This window comes from Cydia amplana, chromosome 7, assembly GCF_948474715.1.
Source record: "Cydia amplana chromosome 7, ilCydAmpl1.1, whole genome shotgun sequence".
Taxonomy (NCBI): domain Eukaryota; kingdom Metazoa; phylum Arthropoda; class Insecta; order Lepidoptera; family Tortricidae; genus Cydia; species Cydia amplana.
In genome coordinates this window covers 11,447,757-11,469,352 of record NC_086075.1, presented here as the reverse complement: position 1 = coordinate 11,469,352, position 21,596 = coordinate 11,447,757, and the positions used below count along the sequence as shown (strand labels likewise).

Below are 21,596 nucleotides of genomic sequence, written 5' to 3'. Positions count from 1 at the left end.
TGTCCTACGCCTTGGCTGGTCAGTTGAGTTGGACAATGATAAATCTTTACTAAAGGAACTACATAACTATGTTTAGTCGCGTCAAACTACATAAATTGCAGCTTAACTTTGATTCAATCTTCTCGTTAGACTCAAGACTCAACTCAAACATGTATTTAGCTAATAGGCCACAAGGGCAAGGGCAAGGGTAGTTAAGACGAAACAGGAGCTGAGATTTAAATATTTTAGGTAAATATACCCGTCTCGCTAACGGAAGCAGCTCCTAAAACTAGTGCGATAAGGACAAGGCAAAAAATCCTGCGTAAAAATCTCAAAAATCGAGGTTTCGTACTCGACTGTTTCCTCCTCCAAAACTTAACCAATCGTAACCAAATTTGGAAATCTAAATGATTATGAAATTATCTGTGTCGGACCGTTTTGCTTTTTTTGCTAATTGATATCAGTTTTGAATACCACGCCTCTCATTGCGGCATAGTCAATTAGGCCATATTGGCCATTTTTGAAGGACTCTAGCGCCTTAAAAAACAACAATATCAAAAAAAGCAAAACGGTCTGACACAGATATTGAAAATATTAATCTGTGTTGAAAAAATCATTGCTCTAGCTTCAAAACTCACGGAGGAAACAGTCGAGTACGTTTGTATGGAGACATATACGACCACTCCTGTTGCCTCTTACGCAATTAAATCATTAACATTTTTTTATGAAGCACAATTTCACAAATCTAATTGGCTGTAGACCTCGCGAATATAACTTAAAACTGAATAAATGTATGGCTCCGCCATTTTGAAAAAAAATACAAAAAGTAAATCGACAAAAAATATACCTATTAAATTCAAACCTGCTGAAAAAATTTCACGTGAATCGGTTGAGAATTGCGACCTGTAGAGGACGGTATTATACTAAAATTCGAAGTACTTACACAAAAAAAGTACTACTGTATCGCTTTGGGCTTTTTCACATATCCATGGTGTATGTTAGTATCTACACTTTTCTAATGTGCCTATAGCCAAGGAGTTTAATAGATTGATCAGGAATGAAATGTAGAGATGAAGATTAGTGACTTCAGGCTGACCGAGGATTCCAGGCAAATAAACAGCTTAGACCAACTAGAAACGGACTAGAGGATTCAAATGAATGCCCATAAAAAACTAGAATGAATATTTGAATTAGTTAACAACAGGAAACATTTTGATGACTTTCACTCGAATCTAAATGCCTTGGTGAGACACTTGCCTCTTCGTGTCTCGCATTGTTTTGAGCAAAAACCCGACTACGTTGCGACTATGTTTCCGCCTTCCGAAGTTCCGACTTGGCATTAAATTGCCTACATGTCGATTGTTCTATCGAGATACAGCTTTTTGTCAGCCTAAAGGTTATATTGGGTTGTCGTATGTAGCAGCTGCATTGCTTTTGCGACATTACTGCGGGGACGTTGATGTCGCCGCTCTATCTGTTGATTTTCTTGATAAAATGAGTAACAGACGAATTGCAGTAGGTAGGGGTATTAATGCCCGCCGCCGCCGAATTCACTCATTTATCAAGAAAATTGTCAGATACCAGCGGCAGCATCAAGGAGATTTTAACCTTTCTAAAAAATCGGTTAGGATCCTTAGAGTCTGTGTGGAAAGAGAAGAGTCGTAGAATGTATTTGATGATGGATCCGTTACATTTCACGACTTTTCTCTTTCCACACATACTTTATCAATTTTATCATACAAGAGGTTCAAATATAGAAATCGACTGGCGCTGGCGCAAACATTATGAGAATACTTCAGTCACATAACGAGATCAAAATAACTAGACATTTCATCATAAAAAGGTTAAACGGTTAAACTATATAAAAGGTACTCAGTTAAACTAATGACAACAAATTCTGTTGATATTACGTATATAGGTACACTGAAGTATAAACCGACTTATGCGTCACAGAGATTCGAATGCGGTTGCACCTTTTCAGTTCTAAACACGTAATATGTAGATACTTACTCGTACAACTAGCTCGTAAAGCATCTGCAAGATCATCTTCCTTGATTAAGGTGAAAGCTTGGGTGAATACTAAACATCCTAGCGTCCTACAGACTACAGTATGGTATAAGTACTCCTGCATATACTTACCAATTAAACGTAGGTCAAACTAAGTTTGTTCCGAGAACTTCGAAAGCGGCTTTTCTGCAATAGACGGGATGCAGATTTCGGAGTACATAAAGTACCTGTGCCAAAAATAAGAGGCTGCTACCTATTTGGAAAATAAGTTAAATTTGTACGAAACCCTCGGTGGGCGAGTCCGACTCGCACTCGTCCGATTTCTTTTTTTCCGGAGAAATAAACGCGACTGCTGAGTATGAAAAGGAAATGTGCGCGCATCCGCGAAAATAGGGTAGGTCTAGGTAGTAGGTAGGTACCACAGAACTAAGCGAAAATCCTAGATCTGTGAGGAACCCTTCATTTCTATTATGCTGGCTCGCTCAATCTGAATCTTAAATTCACAAGTAAATCGGAGATAAATAAATTGTTCTCGTTACTCCTACATTATAATAATCACCCATTCAGATTCAATGCAAGGGCCCTGTGAGAATTGTGAGAAGGTAGGTATTGACTTGTGTTTTACTTCCATAGAATTTCCCGTTTCCATTGAATTAGCTGCAATTTGATTATACCGTGTGAGGTTTTCGGGGAACCGTTAAGTAATCGTATCGCTGCTTGTATCTAAACTATCTTCGAAAAATATCTTCGAACTCAATAAAAAATAGTCTTATTTCGTCATGAGAAAATAAGAAATTAACATAAAAGATAAACACAATTCATTTATTATCATGCCGCGATCAGAAAGGGATTAGAAATAACAGATTTCCATACACTTACGTCAAAATCAATATGGATTGACAGCTATCTCAATCCCTTTCTAATCGCGATTCAGTAATACTTAAACAAAGGGAGGGTTTTCAGATGTCCATTTTTTGGCGAAGTCCAAGCACGGTTCGATGAAATTTGATCAACATTTTATGTATCTAAAATTTAAGCTGTACAAATTAGCAAATAGGTATGATTTTAATAAGATTCCTACACCATTGTGTTAGTAGGTACCTACGCATTCGCTAAAATATTAATAAACATTTTTGTTCCGTTACGTAAAATTGCTCAGTTTCTTTAGAATTAAACCGAAGTTCATATTTTTTTGTAGGGTCACAGAATAAAAAATAGTACTAGGTACAGAAGATTCACTCTCTAACAAAACGCGTCTATTACGACAAATATGACCGCTAGGTGGCGCAAGCGCGAGCGGGCGTCCGTTCCGTAGCGGTGCGCGGCAAGTCGGCAACTACTATGGCTAATAGACACCTAAATTGGTGTGGGCCGTATGTACTTGTACGCCTGGTAGGGTGGAAATCCATTTGTTTCCGGTGACATGCTTTTCATCGCGTGCTTCTCCAAAAATAGGGTCGCCAATCCACAATAAGTATACATTACAAAGTGATTCGAGATTCACATGTCTATTACGAACCGGCGAATAGACTCAAATGCTCGCCCAGGGCGCGGGGGTTATGCCAGTGTAACTTTCGAGAGCCCTTTCACCACTATCCCTCAAGATTAGCTCCGAATGCCGGTAAATCTGCCTCTAATGACGATAGCCGTGATCCCAACAGGTTAGATAAAACTCGCTAAAGCGAGAATCGTGATTGCAAACAGACAGTCAGTGTTTACGTTTCGCATTTTGATCGACCTTTGAATTTTCTCAGGATTTTATTTTAAAGGTCATTCTAAAAGGATAAATCTGATTTCCCTAATGGCAGCATGAAGAAGTGTTATCTTGTTAAATCAGAGGGAGCATTTAAAATGCGGTTAAAGTTTAACGTTAAAAGTGAATAAGTAAAGTGAATAGTTTTAGTTTTGGAATAGTTACTTTTTTTATGTAGGTACCTACTTATATATATACAGAGAATATTTATTTACAATAGTGATACAAGACTTCTTAGAACAATTTCCCTAAACATAACCGTGTATTCTGCTCTTGCGCAACACATGTCTTGACAATCCGTCCGCCCATATACAGCGTTTAATTATGAAAAACAATGCGTTAACTTGTGAAGCTTCGGGTTCACATTATATTACCTAATTCCATTGTTATTCTTTCGTAAGGGTAATTGCATTCCTCAGAAGTTTACTTAGGAAAATAATTATGTTCTTTTCATAAGAAACTTATTTTAGGTAGCTCGTAGGTAGAAGAAAAAGCGGCCAAGAGCGAGTCGGACTCCCGCACCGCACCATCAACAAAAAATAGAGCAAAAGAATCGTGTTTGTTGTATGGGAGCCCCCCTTAAATATTTATTTTATTTTATTTTTAGTATTTGTTGTTATAGCGGCATCAGAGATAGATACATCATTTGTGAAAATTTCAACTGTCTAGCTATCGCGGTTCATGAGATACAGCCTGGTGACAGACGGACGGACGGACGGACGGACGGACAGCGAAGTCTTAGTAATAGGGTCCCTTTTTTTACCCTTTGGGTACGGAACCCTAAAAAGTACTCAAGTCTGAAAAATAAAGTTCTATGAACTCCCCCTATCCTCCTAAGTCCCTGCGTACAAATTTTTGTACATTTTCCAAAAAATATTTTGAACTTTCATTGAGTAACTAAGGGTTCCAAATTCAAAAACAAAACAAATGCTTCTGGGTCTCAGAAGGCCATAGTTAATAGGTAGGTTGATCTGAATCGTCTGAATGCCTGAGCCTCATATAAGTCGTATATCTATATAGGTAAACCAGAACTTTGGGAGTATTGTCAAGAGGGCGCTCGTTTTGAATTTTATATAGCAACAATTTGTATAGTGGGGACAATGGAAATTGGCAGATGATTTTTGTTTTATTCCGACAACTTTAATAAGTGCGAAGTTTGATGTTTGGATATTTCTTCGGTTTTTACGCTTAAATGGCTGACTCGATTTAGATAAAATGAATAGCGTGAATATCATCCAAATCTATTTTCTTTTTTGTTTTCTTTTTTTTAGGTTTGGTCATTTAATTCCGCCCTTACGCCCTTCGCTAGCAATCCGTGATACCGATGCATGCGATACACCTAATACACAAATCAAATTATTACAAGACATCAACCAAATCGTGACGACCTGACTATAGTGACATTTGTCCATAAGTTTGAAACTTACCCGTCAATTCAGATGCTAATTTCGTTATGTTTTCTAATGGAAGAAATTTCTCTCCCGCACGTTTTTTTTCCAATAAATAACTATATACACTATTTACAACTTTTTTTCTCTGTAAAATCTAAAACTTTCGGCATGATTATTGCAGTCTAATAATAATTCACACGAAACTAGACAAAGCAATGTTTACATTGTCAATATTGACAACTATCATAGAGGGTAGATGTTGTCTATTATTAAAATTGTTGCCATTGCTAGAAATTAGTACCAACAAATTTCCGTAACATGGCGCACCCTCAATAGATCCTGGTTCACCTATACAATGAATACAGAAACTCGACAACAGGCGGTCTTATCGTAAAAACAAAAAAGCTTTCTACTGTGGCAGATGGGTTTTGAGTCAAAAAACTTTTGACGGGACGCAATAATTATGACACATTTTGGCCGATTTTTGTTCCAGAGGTACGTATCAATTACCTGTACGTTTTTTGTACATAACTTGCGTGAAAAGCGTCGAACAACCGGTATGCAGCGGAGGCTGCGCCGGCGCCGGTCGCGGCATAACTGCATTCCCAATTAGAGATGCGTCATTCGGACGTGTCTCTAATCGACACGCGAGATAGGGAGACACATTATTAGGTTATATTATGATTTCTATCAATAAGTTAGTGCCCTCTTGGATAACCTGAGTCCACTCACTTTTAATCCTCAATTAACATTGGACGTTGAACAATCCTTTCAAAAGACAGAGTATCTGCAATATCAATGTAGATAAATGGGATTTATAACGTCGAAGAACCGATGTAGTAAATAGAAAACATCAGACCATTACCTACCGCACCGGATCAATGCTGGGAAATAGTTTAGTTTTTGTACCAAAAGATACAATCAAAATATTTCGTAACATTCGTTATGTACACGTAAAAGATCGAATACTGATAGCTTGAATAAATATTGAATCATAGCATTTATCGTGACCGCAATCTTGTACAGTCCAGTTCACAAACATCTTTACAAGCCAACAACGTTCCAAAAATATATTTACACGCCCCTAAGACACTGATAATCCGGTCATGTATATATTTTTTTGGAACGTTGGCTTGTAAAGATGGTTGTGAACTCGACCGTACCTACTGCTAATTACGTATTTTAACAAACGGACACTTAGATCAATGAAAGAAAATCAGTTCAATGATCTCACTTAAAAAACTGTATTCAATTGATTGTTGATTTGAAATTTGTGGTCGCGTATAAAAAAGCAACCGATAATGACATAAGTTCACAATGACGATGATAGACGACGAACACAGCATTTGAAATTTGAATAGTAATCTATATAGTGAAAATTACACAATTCGATTGAAGCTATTATTATGATACCTATTTATATAGATAGAGAGATCTTTAAAGTGGCAATGGCAGTAGCTTCCATTAAACAAAACCCGCCAAGTGCGAGTCGGACTCGCGTTCCAAGGGTTCCGTACATTAAGTCCAACTGACACTTGACTGCACATTTCTAGAGTCTGTTCGGAAAGAGAAGAGTCGTGGAATGTATTGGGCCCCATACATTCCACGACTCTTCTCTTTCCGCACAGACTCTAATAGGTTTTCCTGTCATCTATAGGTAAAGAACTATTTTGTGTTTTTTTTTTCAATTCCTTTTGAGGTACGGAACCCTAACAATAAATCATTTTTTAGAGATCCCAGTAGTAAACGGTATTTTAATTAAAGGTTAGACTAGAAGTAGTAATTAAGGTAACGTGCACAGACAACACACAACACAAGGCCAGTCTTTTGGCATATAAAATTTCTCGGTAATGGTATGTTAATTCAGCAAGATTATATACACAATATCCATTTGTCCACAATAATTAAATCAGGAGTTAAGTAACAGCACAATGCAGCATAATGGCATTGGAATCCCTCGGGAGTTTTGTACGCACGTAGAGCAGGAATGCGGTCGAGCAGGAAGCGGGGGAATGACCGCCATCTGCGGCTGCCAACAACCACATCTAATACCACAGACCAACTAATATCCTCGCTTGAATAAACACAGACAATTTTGCTTGACAGACAGGTTGCCGTTGTCAACGGGGAGGCGACTGTCATAATAACAACACCTACCAATGATGATCCTTACATTTTAAAATGGGTAGAGTTTGCTTTTTTTTCGTGACTACAATGTAATAATGGGGAATCAAATCAACCGTTTTCCGAAAAACTGTAAAATAAAATTGTTTTTTTTTTTCACAAGAATAACCGAGTGTGTGTTAAGGACCATCCAACGTTTGTCTCCCTCTCTCGTCATATGGAATCGAGAAGAGCGCCATTTACAAATTATCTTTTACCGGTTTTCCCCATTTGGACCTTAAGTATGACCCCGTATTCGTGTGCAAATGATGTGCATGGGTTTTTCATTATCACGACATGAACATGTGAAAAAGCACATTATCTTTAATCCCATCTCCATTTTAGATGGTAATGATAATGATATTCTGTAATGATGCAATTTGAAATAAAATAAAAAACATTATGAATGCAGACTTAAAGGTGTGTAGATTATTGTGCCTGTCATAATCAATGGTACTTACTTACTTACTTGTAAAATTTGCTTTTTACGATCTAATTAAACTATTGTTTAATATTTACATATTTAAAAATAATACTATCACGCTAATTGGAGTGATAATGATGTTCTAGCAATGCAGCAATTTAATAAGGAGTTTAGTTTTGAAAAGCTGTCAATAAAGAGTATTGAATTGTAAAATTCGTTAACGGCCTTTAGCCATGAACTAATTTCACAACATACGAGCAAATAAAATAAACGCCCTTACTGTTATGTAATCGCAAATTAATACATGAACAAGTTATCTTCATATTATAGAGGCTCTTGACCCGTTAATATGAAAGTCTAATTTTGTTAAATCTACGTCTTGTTAAATCTATTTTTATTAAATCTACGTCTTGTAATGCTATTATTTAACAATAGATAACATTTAAATTATAGGCGTTTTGTGGAAGTGTGTGTTGATTTAGCACTCGTATATTACACGGTTGGGAGGATTTAGGTTGTTTTTATAGAAAGGCACCCGAAGCCAATTCGGTTTTCACAATTTGATACGGGTTTCATCTTGTTTTGATACGACCATTAATGCTGAGTCAGTGATACTGACGAAATGCAGTCAGGAGGCCCAGCCAAGATGACCGTCGTACATAGAAAACGCCAATCAATACAAACTTAAATAATGTAATGTAGTCATTAGCCCGTTCGTAGCATCTGTCATCCCGATATTCCCGATACAGTTTTACTTATCGTTTGGCATTTGTCGATGTACAATTCTCAGGTAACTCGTTGGTGAGCGTGAGACGCCTTATCTAAATGGCACGACTCAAGGTCGTATCAAAACGAGATTAAAACATACAATTTGTTAATACAGAATCGGTCTCCTTGTATTGTTTGCGGGCGGACAATGTGCCGGTCGGAAATTGCAGCGATTAGAGTCGCAGCCGGCTGCATGTCATTGCACTGATGCAACTTCATCTTTCGCAAACCTACGAGTCCGGTGTGTCATTATTTGTATTATTTCTCTTTGTTTATTGCACGCATGTCAAGATATTTTTTTTAAACAGGTCGATTTTAACTTACAACTTTACAAAGTTTAAGTTAGGTATCTGATACCAACATCCTACAAAACATCTAAGCAAATAATTAACCAAGCGTTTTACATTTCAATGTTTTTAACTTTTTGGGTCAATTTCTGAACACGATTTTTTTTCTGTCCGTGATGAAAATCGCGGGTTAGCATCAGATAATACTTACCATTTTTTTTTACATAAAGAAGTCACCCTTTCACACCGAGTTCCATATGAATTCACTGATTAGTTGGTTTTTAGAGTACACTTAAAAATACCTAAAGGCTCAAATTACTACTCCCGTGCCCTGTCCGGAATCGACTTTTGAGTATAATGAAAAATCCTACGAAAAATTCTACATCAGTATCACTAATTTAGTGTCAAATACTTAAACTAGATGATATTTACTATCACTGAGCACATACACTATTAACTTCATTGTGGTAAATAACTCGTGATCGATGTTTAAATTTTGTCCGAGCGCGCGAGTACAATTTCGTTGGCAAAACTCAAAGGGCTCTGACAGCCGACGTTTGTATTTGAACCGCCTCGTATCCCGCCTCACCTGTACTGGCAGTATTCGGCTGTCTCTCAAAGCAAGCGGACTTACATCAAGCCGCGGCGTGTTCGAGCAAATCGCGTAAGTATTTCGGAAGCCGGGTGGGCGACAATTTTTTTCTAATTTCGATGCCCCTTATAAATTTTATTTTCCACATAGCTTTTCAATAACAATTGTCATATTTAGGAGCCCTTTATGTATCTTTATGTAAGGGATAACATAACAGTTTGGTCAAACACGAATTAAATTTTTGGCGAATTTTTTTATTACGAATTCTAATTTCCGTGCCCTAATTCCCATAGCATATTTACCTAAAACAGCTGATTAAGTGGCACGGGAATTAGAAAGTATTACATATATTGTCAACAAATCTTTTATTGGGGGCACTGTAAGTTAATTGGCAATGTTTACATCATATTATTATTACATATATATATTGGCATTGAATATATATTATATGTAATAATAATATGAAGTATATCTTTTTATTTTACATTTAAGGAAATCTTAAAGAATGCACAAAAATCTGTGAACGGTTTTTTAGTATAAGTATTATAGTACATACAGGGTGGACCCGAATAACCCGGGCAATTTTAATACGTAAGGTAAGGTGGGGTAAGACGACACCGGGGTAAGACTATCACTTGTATGGAATCCTTGTACTGTTAGTCTTGCCCCACCTTACCTTATTCATTGATCATATTATAACATTAAAATATTATATAAACATAAAACTATTTCTGGAATGATTACATATTATAATACCTGTACCTAAGGTTACATGAAACAAAATGAGTCAAATTTGCATTTTTTTTTTGTAAATTTGACAGCTGACAGCGTATGCCGTATAAAGTTTAAATATCTGGGAGACTGAGCTTTGCTTGGAAAACATATACCTACCTAAAAACTCAAAAATGCGCGTGTTTCCAGAGATAACACCTAGCTAGATCGATTTTTCACCCCAGAAAACCCTCATATATGATCAAATTTCATCGAAATCGTTAGAGCCGTTTCCGAGATCCCCGAAATATATACAAGAATTGCTCGTTTAATAGATTAGTTGTTATAAATTAGCTTTTCTAATACAAGAAAAATTAAATATATCCTATTCTTACTATATTATAAATGCGAAAGTACCTCTGTCTGTCTGTCTGTTATCTCGTCATGCTTAAACCGCTGAACCAATATTATGTTGATGATATTTGGCATGGAGATAGTTTGAGGCCCGGGGAAGGACAAAGGATCTGGGGGCACGGCAGTGCCGCCGCCAAGTCGAGCAAAACAAAGTGGCACGGCCGTACCATCAAATCTCAATAACATTCTATCAAAATAACATTTAATTTGAACAGTCTAAGAATTAATGCACTTTATAATCCCTTAGTTTTGTCACTGACACAATCACTCACGATCATCATTATTCTAAGGTACTTCTAGCATACCCACAAGTTCCAAATTTGAAACGTAATACTGCAATATTAGTCATGTTCTAAAGATCTAATAACTGCATAAATAAGTTTGTAATCCTAGAAATATATGCGATAACAAATTTACCTTTTAGTTCTTACAAGTTACAATTAGTAGGGAAAGTAAAGGTACACTACGATGTACGATGTGAGTATGTATAAAGATGTGTATAGTTTTGATATATGTGTATACATAGTATCAGTATGGTATGGGTATGATTACCTGAAAAGAAGGACAGCCTACAAAAAGAGATGGGATCCTATCAAAAACATTACATGTAAAAAGATGCAAGTCTCGCAACGCAGTTCTTCTACTATAAAAAAGTTTTGAGATCAAGACCAAGTCGGTTATTTTAGTCAGTGCCAGGGGGTATTAAAACCGTAATACTATTAGATACCTTATTAGGGTTCCGTAGCCAAATGGCAAAAAACGGAACCCTTATGGATTCGTCATGTCTGTCTGTCTGTGATAGTCTTACCCCGGTGATAGCTTTACCCCACCTTACCTCATATGTGGTCAAACAATTTTTTGTGTTAGGAATTTATGAAGGCAGCATATTCGATTTCTTCAGATTAACTTACACAATAACTTCTTCTCTCTGTGCCCCTATTTATTTCTTAGTATCATTTCCTATACGGCCATATACCAGATCATACACCTTGTACCTATCTACATGCAGATACATAATGACACTTTTTAATGAATAGTTTTGTATGTAAGGCGGACAAGTTTACGCAACTACTCAAAGTATTGTTTTGAAATATGTATATTTTACTAAGAAAGAGAGATTAGTTGCCATTAAAATCAAGGAAACGATTAGTCAAATACGTAGTTTTTAGTGTATCATACTTTCGTAGATTTGTCGTCCGAAACTAAAATTAAAGAAGGTAAATATTCGATGCCACTTCAGTATGGTCGAAGTATATTATTGTAGATTAAAATATACATAAATAATAGTTTTAACTACCAAAATAAGTTAAGAAAACAATTCCTGTGCTATGTTCTAATTTACGTGCTAGTAAAATCTAATTCCCATGGACACACTAATTCCCGTGCCCTGACCAAACTTTTAAATTGAAATAACTTTTATAGTTTTATGAATATTTTTACCCCATAAGAAAATTAATATTTATTATATTTTTTATCAAATTATCAGCATAATTTTTTTTGTGTAATGTTGGTATTTCAAAATTCCATGGGAATTAGACAAAAATGCTCGTTTGGTGAAATTGACCCTTTTACGTTTACTGCGTGATTTAGAGCTAATTAAGTTTAATGAAATTATACTTTCAAAAGGTACCTAAACCTGATGAATGATAAATTCTACACCAAGGCCACACTTTAAATAGGTAGAACAAAATAGGTGCTAGCGGGTGACTACGTAACAAAAAACTTATTTGGCAACGTATCAATAATCTAAAGATCGTGCTACTACGAACTACGAGCGTGAGCGAAATGAGAAGCGTAATTTTGAGTTTTTGTAAGTTACCGCACTGTGCAAATTATGTATTACAACGCACGCAACGTACTGTGCAAACAATTATTACAGGATTAGCAATGGAAGTTCTCTTCTCCCATTTTTAGTCTCATATTATTCGCGAAGTAATTTGTATCATTTTCTGAACATAACTGTAAATACTTTTGTACGTTTTCTTCTAAACTGCATTTATTTTCATGCATTTCTTCAATATTAGTTCACTTGCATTGCAATTATATTGCCTCTAGCTCTAGTAAGTACCTGAAATATTTTCTTGCGAAACGTCGCTAAGCATGTTTATCAATATTATCTCATCAATCTCATGGCTCTCGTATCCTGCGCGTCAATTAGTTTAAATCACTTCTTGCACACGTGTTTATAATCATGTAAGTTCTCACACGCTGCACAAGAGCAGGAAACGCGGTTTTCCCACCCTAACCTGTTATCAATGCAACGGCAAAGTCAATGAACTCGGAAAAAAAATGTTATTATATTGTAAAATATTCTATGAACAATATTTTTTTGCATTTATTTTATTTTATTTCAAGGCACTACCAGATCCATTGTCCACAAATGTTCTTTCTATTAAAAGATTAGGAGAGGCGTGGAATAAACGTTCCTTGCTGTATATCAAAACTTCTAAATACCTAAGTTTTACTATCGTGCCCGCCGAGATTAAAAGGTTAAAGCGGGAAACAACCTGCCTAACCAAGTGAACGCCTGAGTCCCGATGCCTTGACATAGTTCAACGTTTAACTTTGCACCTGTCGTCTAACGTTTTGACAACTTGTCTGAAAGTGCGGGTTTAACATTTGTAAATACAGATTAAAGAGCGTTGAGATTAAGACATGGCGGATAAGGATATTGCTTAATCGATAAAAGCTCTATCATGTTACCCTGTACTGATATGTCAAAGACTTAAATCGGGGATCAGGAGCAAGTAATAAAATGCAACACATTTGTCATTATCCGGCGACATGATGGATATCAGCGACCATGACAATGCTTCGTCGGCTATCGGACGATAGAGTCAGTCTAAGTTAACTTTGCACCTACTTGAATAGAATGAAGTGAGGGCGTGTCCTTATAAACATCATATTTTCCACAATTTTTCATTGCAAATACCATGCAGAGTTTGCTTAGTCCGACTTTAGGTATATTAAATTTGATTGTGCCACCACTAGCCTACGAGCCAAAATATTCCACTCTCCACCTTGATACTCGGTCCCTTCTTAAATTTCGTTTGTGCTTCATTTTGCCGATCTGTAGACATCAGACGAATGTCATCGGTAAGGCCTAAGATGTGGGCCTAACTGAAGGTAATTATCATCGGATGTGGGGTGTCGGGACTCAGCCCTCAATCCGATTTCCGACGGTATGCTATATAACGTAAATGCCTAATGATTAAATCTATTGAGCTTGAACAGGATATTAGCTATTAATGTTATTATGTCGGTACTTAATAAATTGTCTTGAGATTGCGATCACGCACAACTTTACTGGCATGTTCAAGCATGTCATTTCATTTCCACGATAGAGGATATTACTGGATCCTGGAAGTATATACTTATTAATAATAATAAGTATGTTATGTACCTACTAGTAAAATTATCCATAATGACCAAGTTCCTCAGACTGCCAACTTGCTTGAGAATAAAAGTGAACCCAGTTAAACTAGGTTCTATTCATGGACAGAGAAACTTCCCATACAGGGCGCAGCAGCATTCACATACTTTTTATATAGTACCCCAGCAGATCTTAATGATTAATTTATTTATAAAAAAAGTTATCTGATGCATAACGAGTACCTAGACAAAGGCGTTTTACTTTTAAACAGAAAGAGCGTGAGACGTGGCATATAATAGAATTCTCTTCAAGATAAAAATTGTATAACGCTGTTACAAATGCGAAGGTAATAGAAACTACTTGTTTTCGGGGCGACGCATTGTTGTAGCAAACAAGTATGATTACTTTCCAATAAAGAATTGTAATGCAAACAATTACCTATACAACAGCGCCGCGCCGCCGCCGGTGCTATACTTATAGACCAAATAAAAGGTTCAATTGCGTCGGCGTAGCAAATGTCAAAACCGCCGAGAAATTCACGGGCACATGCGCAGTGGAAGTGCGATCAATGCACCCCTGTGGTGCGCGCGCCCCCGGCCTCGGCATTCTACGCAGTACATCACAAAAACACCGTCTGGAAAACCTGGGTGCACTCATCCGCGATCGACAAAAAATTCATTATCAAAGTCTAAGCCATTCAATCTGACTACGCGGCTCGTCGCGTCTAGTTAAGGACACCCACACGCTATACCGCCGCGGGGTCTGAGTGTTGCATCTCGGCAGTCTGATCGCGTGACTCATCGGATTCTCCCGAATTTCGCGAATTAGTTGTTATCGCATTTTGTGGTTGTGCTGGTGGTATCAGTGCGTGCTAGGACTGCTCGGATGCAGGTGGCCCGGCGGGCTGGTGAGGGGCCGCGGCGCCTGGCGGAGCAGTGAAGTCAAGCCGCAGGATGGACGACTGTACAGACATCTTCTATGACGACGATACTGACGCGCAGTGCGATATGGTACGTGAAACTGCATTTCGCTGTCATTGATTTTTATAGTCTAATATCCTATTGTTGCAAGGGAAAAACTTTCCACGTGAGAGAGTTCCCAATACCCATATTATATCTGTGCCAATACCCCATCTTACATATAAAATGGAAAGCAAATGTCATAATTTTTACCAGTTTTTTAAATTGTTAATTGATTCAATTATATATAAATATACACAATAAGTGGATAATAATAGTCTCTGAGAGCAACCGTCATAATTCTAGTCGTCGTCGACCAGCATCCGGCGTCGTTAAACTTGATTAATCTTCATTAATCTCCTCAGCCGCAGGGTCACACGATCAGTATCAAACAATGGAGAACAGCATTGAACTGAACGGCGATTGTATCGCTTTCATGAAATGCCCAAACTTGTAAAAAGTGTAGGTGTTTACAAAATGGACGCCTGAATATTCGCATTGCATAAGTCAATGTCATTAAACAAAATTCAAGGTATTTTGTTCTTCCTGAATCGATACACTTAAGTGCATTGACTCAAGAATATTCGCACATGTTACCACGAGTGTATTCTTATACTTACTTACCAGTACCTAAGCATGTGATCGTGACTTGCGGAAGAAGGTACAGAACAATTTTCCTTCCTAAAACGAATTAGCCTTAGCTTATTACATACCTATATACTCTACATAGGTATTATAATGTATGATGAAAACAACTTTCCTATTACTAATATACGTATATATTTTACGAGCAGAACATGTCGCGTTACACATTAGCATTAACAATAGATTATTAGCTCGTAGTTGGTAAGTAAATAAAAAATGCGTGAAAATAACTTTCCACGTTGGTTATTGGTAAATGATACTTTTAATTAGTAATGCCATTACTCAGCAATCACTTTCAAACACTCTGTTTATACGATAATTTTAATAGCACGATAATGAAACTGCGGTATCGCAAACTTCTTACATACCTAGTTACCAAAGTAGTTTAGTTGCAATACGGTTAAATTAAACTGAGAAATAATTAATTACTCCCCATGCTACATAATCCAGAAGCTACATTAATTGGGGGTTACGTAAAGTATTGTGCGTATGTGAAACGGTTGCTTAAAATGATTACGGCACCGTGCTCTGTAGAAATTGATGTTTAGTTGTTTTTTACTGGCTAAATTAAAATGGTAGTAATACTATTTATTAATTATTCCGTTTCGGCATTGTTGTTTGGTCAACATGAATTTTTGTTATCATCTCAATTATGTTGTACACTGTTCAAATGCAGAAACGTTTAGTACCGTAATACTGTTTCTTTAGAAAAGGCAAAAAAGGAAAAGCGACGGCTTTGAAGTAATTTTGACTTTGTGAAATTGTTAGGTATACCTACATCTAACATCTTACAAGTAGACTATGCCTTTAAAAATTATAAACCGTAGTCTTAAGGAATTAAAATAAATAAGGTTTAATTAAGGTTAAATTTATCCAAATTGTATGAACCTAAAATGTAAATTTTAAGCTGTATTAAGTATTGTTTGCTTAGAGTTTAGCGTTTAGAACTTTAGAGTTTAGCCGCATCAAAATATGTTATAAATATTTTGGATCAATAATATTTATAACATAGGTACAGGATCGTAAAATCGGACAATGTCGCAACTACTACAGATTAGATATGAGCGCCGCGCCGGCGCGCCGCCGCCGCCGACAAAATTTTCGCGCCGCCGCCGCCGACGCTGCGCTATCGGCGTGGCATCGGCGTGACCTTGGTAGTTACTACTGCTTTCAGAATCAGATAATATATTTTTAATCCAGTTTAGATCATTAACGGCGCCACTTCGAATAGTTTATAGGCATTCAAAGGGTATTTTAGGCCCATATAATTCAAAAATATCGAAGGCAAATGTAAACTTATCTGTCTAGTAACCGCGCTACTAGTCTTGGGGAAACGAAATTATTTAATATCAATTTTAACATCAATATGCTTGTAACCCCCAATTTAGACTCTCGCGCGAGCCACGAGACGAGCCGCGAGCCGCGCCACGAGACGCGAGTCCACCGCTTACACTCGCGTTCGGCTTGTCATTCGGTTATAAACCTTATGCCGTGCCGTTAGTGTTTAAATTATATTAGCTCGACGAGCTTGCGAGCCACGAGACGAGCCGCGAGCCTACCGCTTACACTCGCGTCTCGTGGCGCGGCTCGCGGCTCGTCTCGTGGCTCGCGCGAGAGTCTAATCCGCCTAGAATAAACATACTGATTTCCTTCCATTTTTATTGTGGAACGTTCCACATTACAATTTATAGATTGTATATATACACTAGACATGTCAATCACAATGAAAAAATTTACTGTGATCAACTCTAGCTAACGTGAGACTCGAACCCACATCTTTGGATTACCGATCCAATGCATAACTAATTTTGCCAGCTAACCATCCGTCATTTACCGCGAATTTAACCATTGCAAGCATGGTTAAACGTTTTTAAAAGGTATAAAATGGGGTTAATTTTGAGATATTAAGCGTTTCCACGTCCAAATGTCCGGCCGTTGGCTTCGCATGGAAGAGCGTCGGAATCGGGTCTCAATTAAACTTGGCCACTGTTGAAATTTCAAGCTTTGCTCTCTCGCAGCTCAATCTTTGGCCTTGCACCGCTCGCATGGAATTAAGCCGCTATCTGAACCTGCAAGTTTTTGGCCCTGTTTGGAGCTCAACTTTCGGCCTGTTTTAAAACGCTTGAACATTGGTCCTTATCCGATCTTAGCTCCATTTCAGCTCGGCCTTTGGCGTCGCACGAATGCGCCCGTGCGTTTATACGATATCAATTTTTTTCGTACCATTATTCAATAAATTATCCTTGAAAATAAAAAATGCATTTATTGAATAACTTCCTTAGAGCAAAAACATGTTTTTTCGGTAAAATTTTGGTTAAAATTCTTTTTTAATTAATCAAAGGTGTTTCAAGGCCACGCCGCCGATTCGCCGCCGCCGCCGACCAATTTTGACCGGCGCGCCGCCGCCGGCTATATGCCTATCGGCGCTCATATCTACTACAGATGTGGAAGTTTCGGAAAATGTCGAAAAAGTTGGAATAGTCCTCGAACATTTCAGGAAAATTTCACAGGAAACAAAGAAAACTTTAATTTTGGAAATGGACAATTTCGATTCCCATACACAAATATGAGAAGTTTCCGAAAATTATCCATGAGGGAATATCACAGTTTTGGAATCGTTTCGCCAGTAGGCGTAACTAAAATAAGCTGTCGCGGAGCGGGACGGGCATGGGATTGGGTTGGGAGCGCCGGTGCGTGTGGCGACCGCGAGTCTTATACGCTCCATCTTGTAATTGAGGTGATCTGTGAGTGAAAGCTACGATCGCAAGGTGGCATATTAATCTCCATCATGTCACAGCGCACCCACGAATCCGACTCGAACAATGTCGGCGTTTTTGTGGGACCGACCTCTGGGTTATTGTTCGTACAGTTAAGTGCTATATCACTTGACGTCTTGATGAGCAGGTTTGTAGCAAACGGAACTTATGAGCGGTATAAAATGAAATGATTTCCATGATCTTTAATTTACCTACATATTCGTGTAAGGGAAAGTAATGTTTTATTTTCTGCTGTTACCTTATCAGAGAATTCGTAAGCATATTTATTTATATCGACACAAGTACTGTACAGAAATTAGCGATACACAGATACAAGTTTGTGTAATTGCCAATGTACCTACATTACATCGTTTTATAGAATACTTTTTGGATTAACTTAACAAAAAGTTAAGGAGTTGCTGCTGCAAGAGTGAATTCTCATAGATTTTTCGAGTTACTTATATTTAAGAGGCAACTTATTCGTTCTGATAAATCTTACGAAGTACTGTAAGCCTACATGTCATCACATCGTCACTTGTGCAACCGACTATGCAGCAACTGGAGCGATAGAACACAACCGACGTGCCGTTTATGAGTAATTGAGCATGAGAACCGATTGGCGAGGTGAATGGGAATCATTAGTAATGCCATAGACGAGACAAACATATAAACTGACTGTGTTTTTTTTTCAAACGTGGCGCTCTTTGTCGTTAAACATCAATAAATATTACACTGACATTGTTATTTATGGTTTATTCTTATTTTGAAGAGCAGGTATTAAGTATAAGCCATTTCAGACAATGAATAAACGCCTTTTCTGATATAAATTATTAATAGTACCTACCAAGTACGTAGGTAGGTACCAAGTATTAATCTAGCTAAATAGTCTATCTTGCTAGTTTGCAAACTGCGTGCTCAACAGGGTGTATTGGGACGCATTCGTTATTGTACAGTTAACATCTTCAAATAGTGTAAATAATGTTTACAATAATCAATAGGTATACACTATAAAGGTAAAATGAATGTTCATTCAACTTAGGCACACTTTAGGTGTGTGCATTAACTGATCTTTGGTGATGCTATCGCACCCGAATTCGACCGTTCAGCTTCGACGTCTCAAGTTCATAGAGCACACGTAAAGAATTACGAAATATAAGATGGAAGAGGCTTGTAATTGGCCATGGCAGCCTTGGTAGTACAAAAATAATTGCTTTAGCTTCCATCAATTATATAGTAGAGTAATATTACACTATATATTAATTATTCTGTCGTAAAAGTCACGCGTCGTAGAATAGAGTCGGGCCAAGATAGCGCCACACAGCGGATATTGAACACATTAGGTACAGTCAGCATTAAATAAAGGGATAACCCTATGGTAACAAAAGTGTGTTGAAATATATATCCCACCAAAAACATTTTCATGTAAAATGTTGCCAAGACGAAACCATAAGGCTCGCACTAACAAAAAGTTATCAGATCTCTTGTAGAGCCAAGCTTCTAACTCTACAAGTCCTAACTTCACAAACTCTACACCTTAGTCAAAATATGTGGCTTGACCGTTTCGCTACTGTCACATGGACGTAAGATGAAAAATGTATTCACTAGGTATTCATTATTTTTTATAGTACAATAGTTCTTGGAGTAACGAAACGGCCAAGCCACATATTTTGACTAAGGTGTAGAGTTTGTGAAGTTAGAGCTTGTAGAGTTAGAAGCTTGGCTCTACAAGAGATCTGATAACTTTTTGTTAGTGCGAGCCTTATGGTTTCGTCTTGGCAACATTTTACATGAAAATGTTTTTGGTGGGATTTCACTTCTTTTTGTAAGTTACTTCCATCCCCTATATAAAGGGTTGCGCGTGTGATTTAAGGACCTACTATTAAAAATCCTTAAATACGTACCTCGGGACATCTTTTATACAATCTGCTTTTTACTGATGCCCCATACAAACTTCAACCCTCTTTTTCCCCTAACGCCCTTTTCCACCCCCTTTTCACCCTTACGGGGTGATTTTGGGGTTGAAAACTATTCTATGCCATTCCCCATTACAAAAACTATCTACATACCAAATTTCAACTAAATCGGTTCAGCGGTTATTGAGTTCCCATACAAAATTCCACCCCCCTTTTCCCCCCCTTAGGGGCAAAAAATTTCAAGTTTTTGAATTTTTTTGTTGTTTGTGTACTAATACTATCTTACACACCAAATTTCAGCTTACTAGGACTTCAGGAAGTACCCTAGAGGTTTTGATGATCAACAGTGAGTGAGTGAGTCAGTGACGAAATCGGGATTTTTTAGATATGAATAAAATCTTAAGTATAAGAGCTATGCAATTGAAATTTTTTATGTTTAATAAGTCCACTATTGACACCATATCCCGAGAATTTTGTTTATCTGGTATAATCCAAACCCAAGTTATGAGGGTTCAAAAAAACGACGAAGCACTTCGAGAAAAGGTAGGTAGTGCCCTTGCGCTTCGCTTTGCTCGTCTTGGCGGGGGCACTACCGTGCCCCCAGATTTGGCCGCTTCAATTGGCTGTTATTATCTAGGTATTTGATACTGACTGTACGACTCTTTATGGAGTTATTTTTAGGAATAAATTTACATTAAATATACTGTTTTTTCTGTTAACCAAAATCTGGAAGTTTTGCCCCCTGGGAAGTAACTTTTGCAGTACAGTACAGCAACCTCTCAAATAAATAAACATTGCGTTAGTAAATACTTACTCTTACTAGTCAAGGTCTGCGGTACTACCGAATACCGATAGTTGCAGAGTGTAGAATGGGACCTTTCGAATTGTGAGAAACAAGCGCCCTGTGATGGTATACCAGTCGAATGCCGAACGGAGGCAAGATCAGAACCAGTGTGTAGTAAGATCAAAAATTAAAAGCTCTACACAGAGTGCACCATTATGAAAATGTTCCATTGATAGTTGTCTGGGGTTCAAAAATATCTATAGTTGCCCTCGTCGATCTAAGCACCTATTTTCTAAGCTTTGCACACAGTAAGAATTGGAAATAACGGGTGGTCCAACATCATTTATTTATTTAAACTTTATTGCACAAACAAAGAAAAATGTACTTCAAGTTAGACTTCAGTTGCTGCGTTTGTTTTTTGTTCCTTGAAACTATACAATTATACTACTACGAAATAAAGGTCATGTTTCTAATTTATGCCGTGTAATTTTACTATAAGCATGTGAATGTATTTAACTGACAAACTCAACAAAACAAGGTACTCGTACAGTACCGGTCTACAGCTTTGAAAGACGTGAGCTGCAATTAGCTCTTCCACACCTAAACACGATCAATTTACTGATATTAAGTACAAAGCAAAATGGAACGATTTATAAACGGGTATTTGAAAGGTTAGC

At 37.4% G+C, this 21,596-nt stretch overlaps 1 protein-coding gene across 1 annotated transcript in view; it reads left to right on the top strand.

Moving 5' to 3' along the window:
• The first annotated feature begins 14,126 nt into the window (after positions 1–14,126).
• The window catches only part of LOC134649764 (uncharacterized), a 127,537-nt gene continuing 120,067 nt past the window's right edge, over positions 14,127–21,596 (top strand). The window contains exon 1 of the mRNA XM_063504594.1: positions 14,127–14,872. Within this exon, the coding sequence (XP_063360664.1) occupies positions 14,816–14,872 (57 nt within the window). The 5' untranslated portion in view covers positions 14,127–14,815. The remainder of the gene's footprint in view (positions 14,873–21,596) is intronic.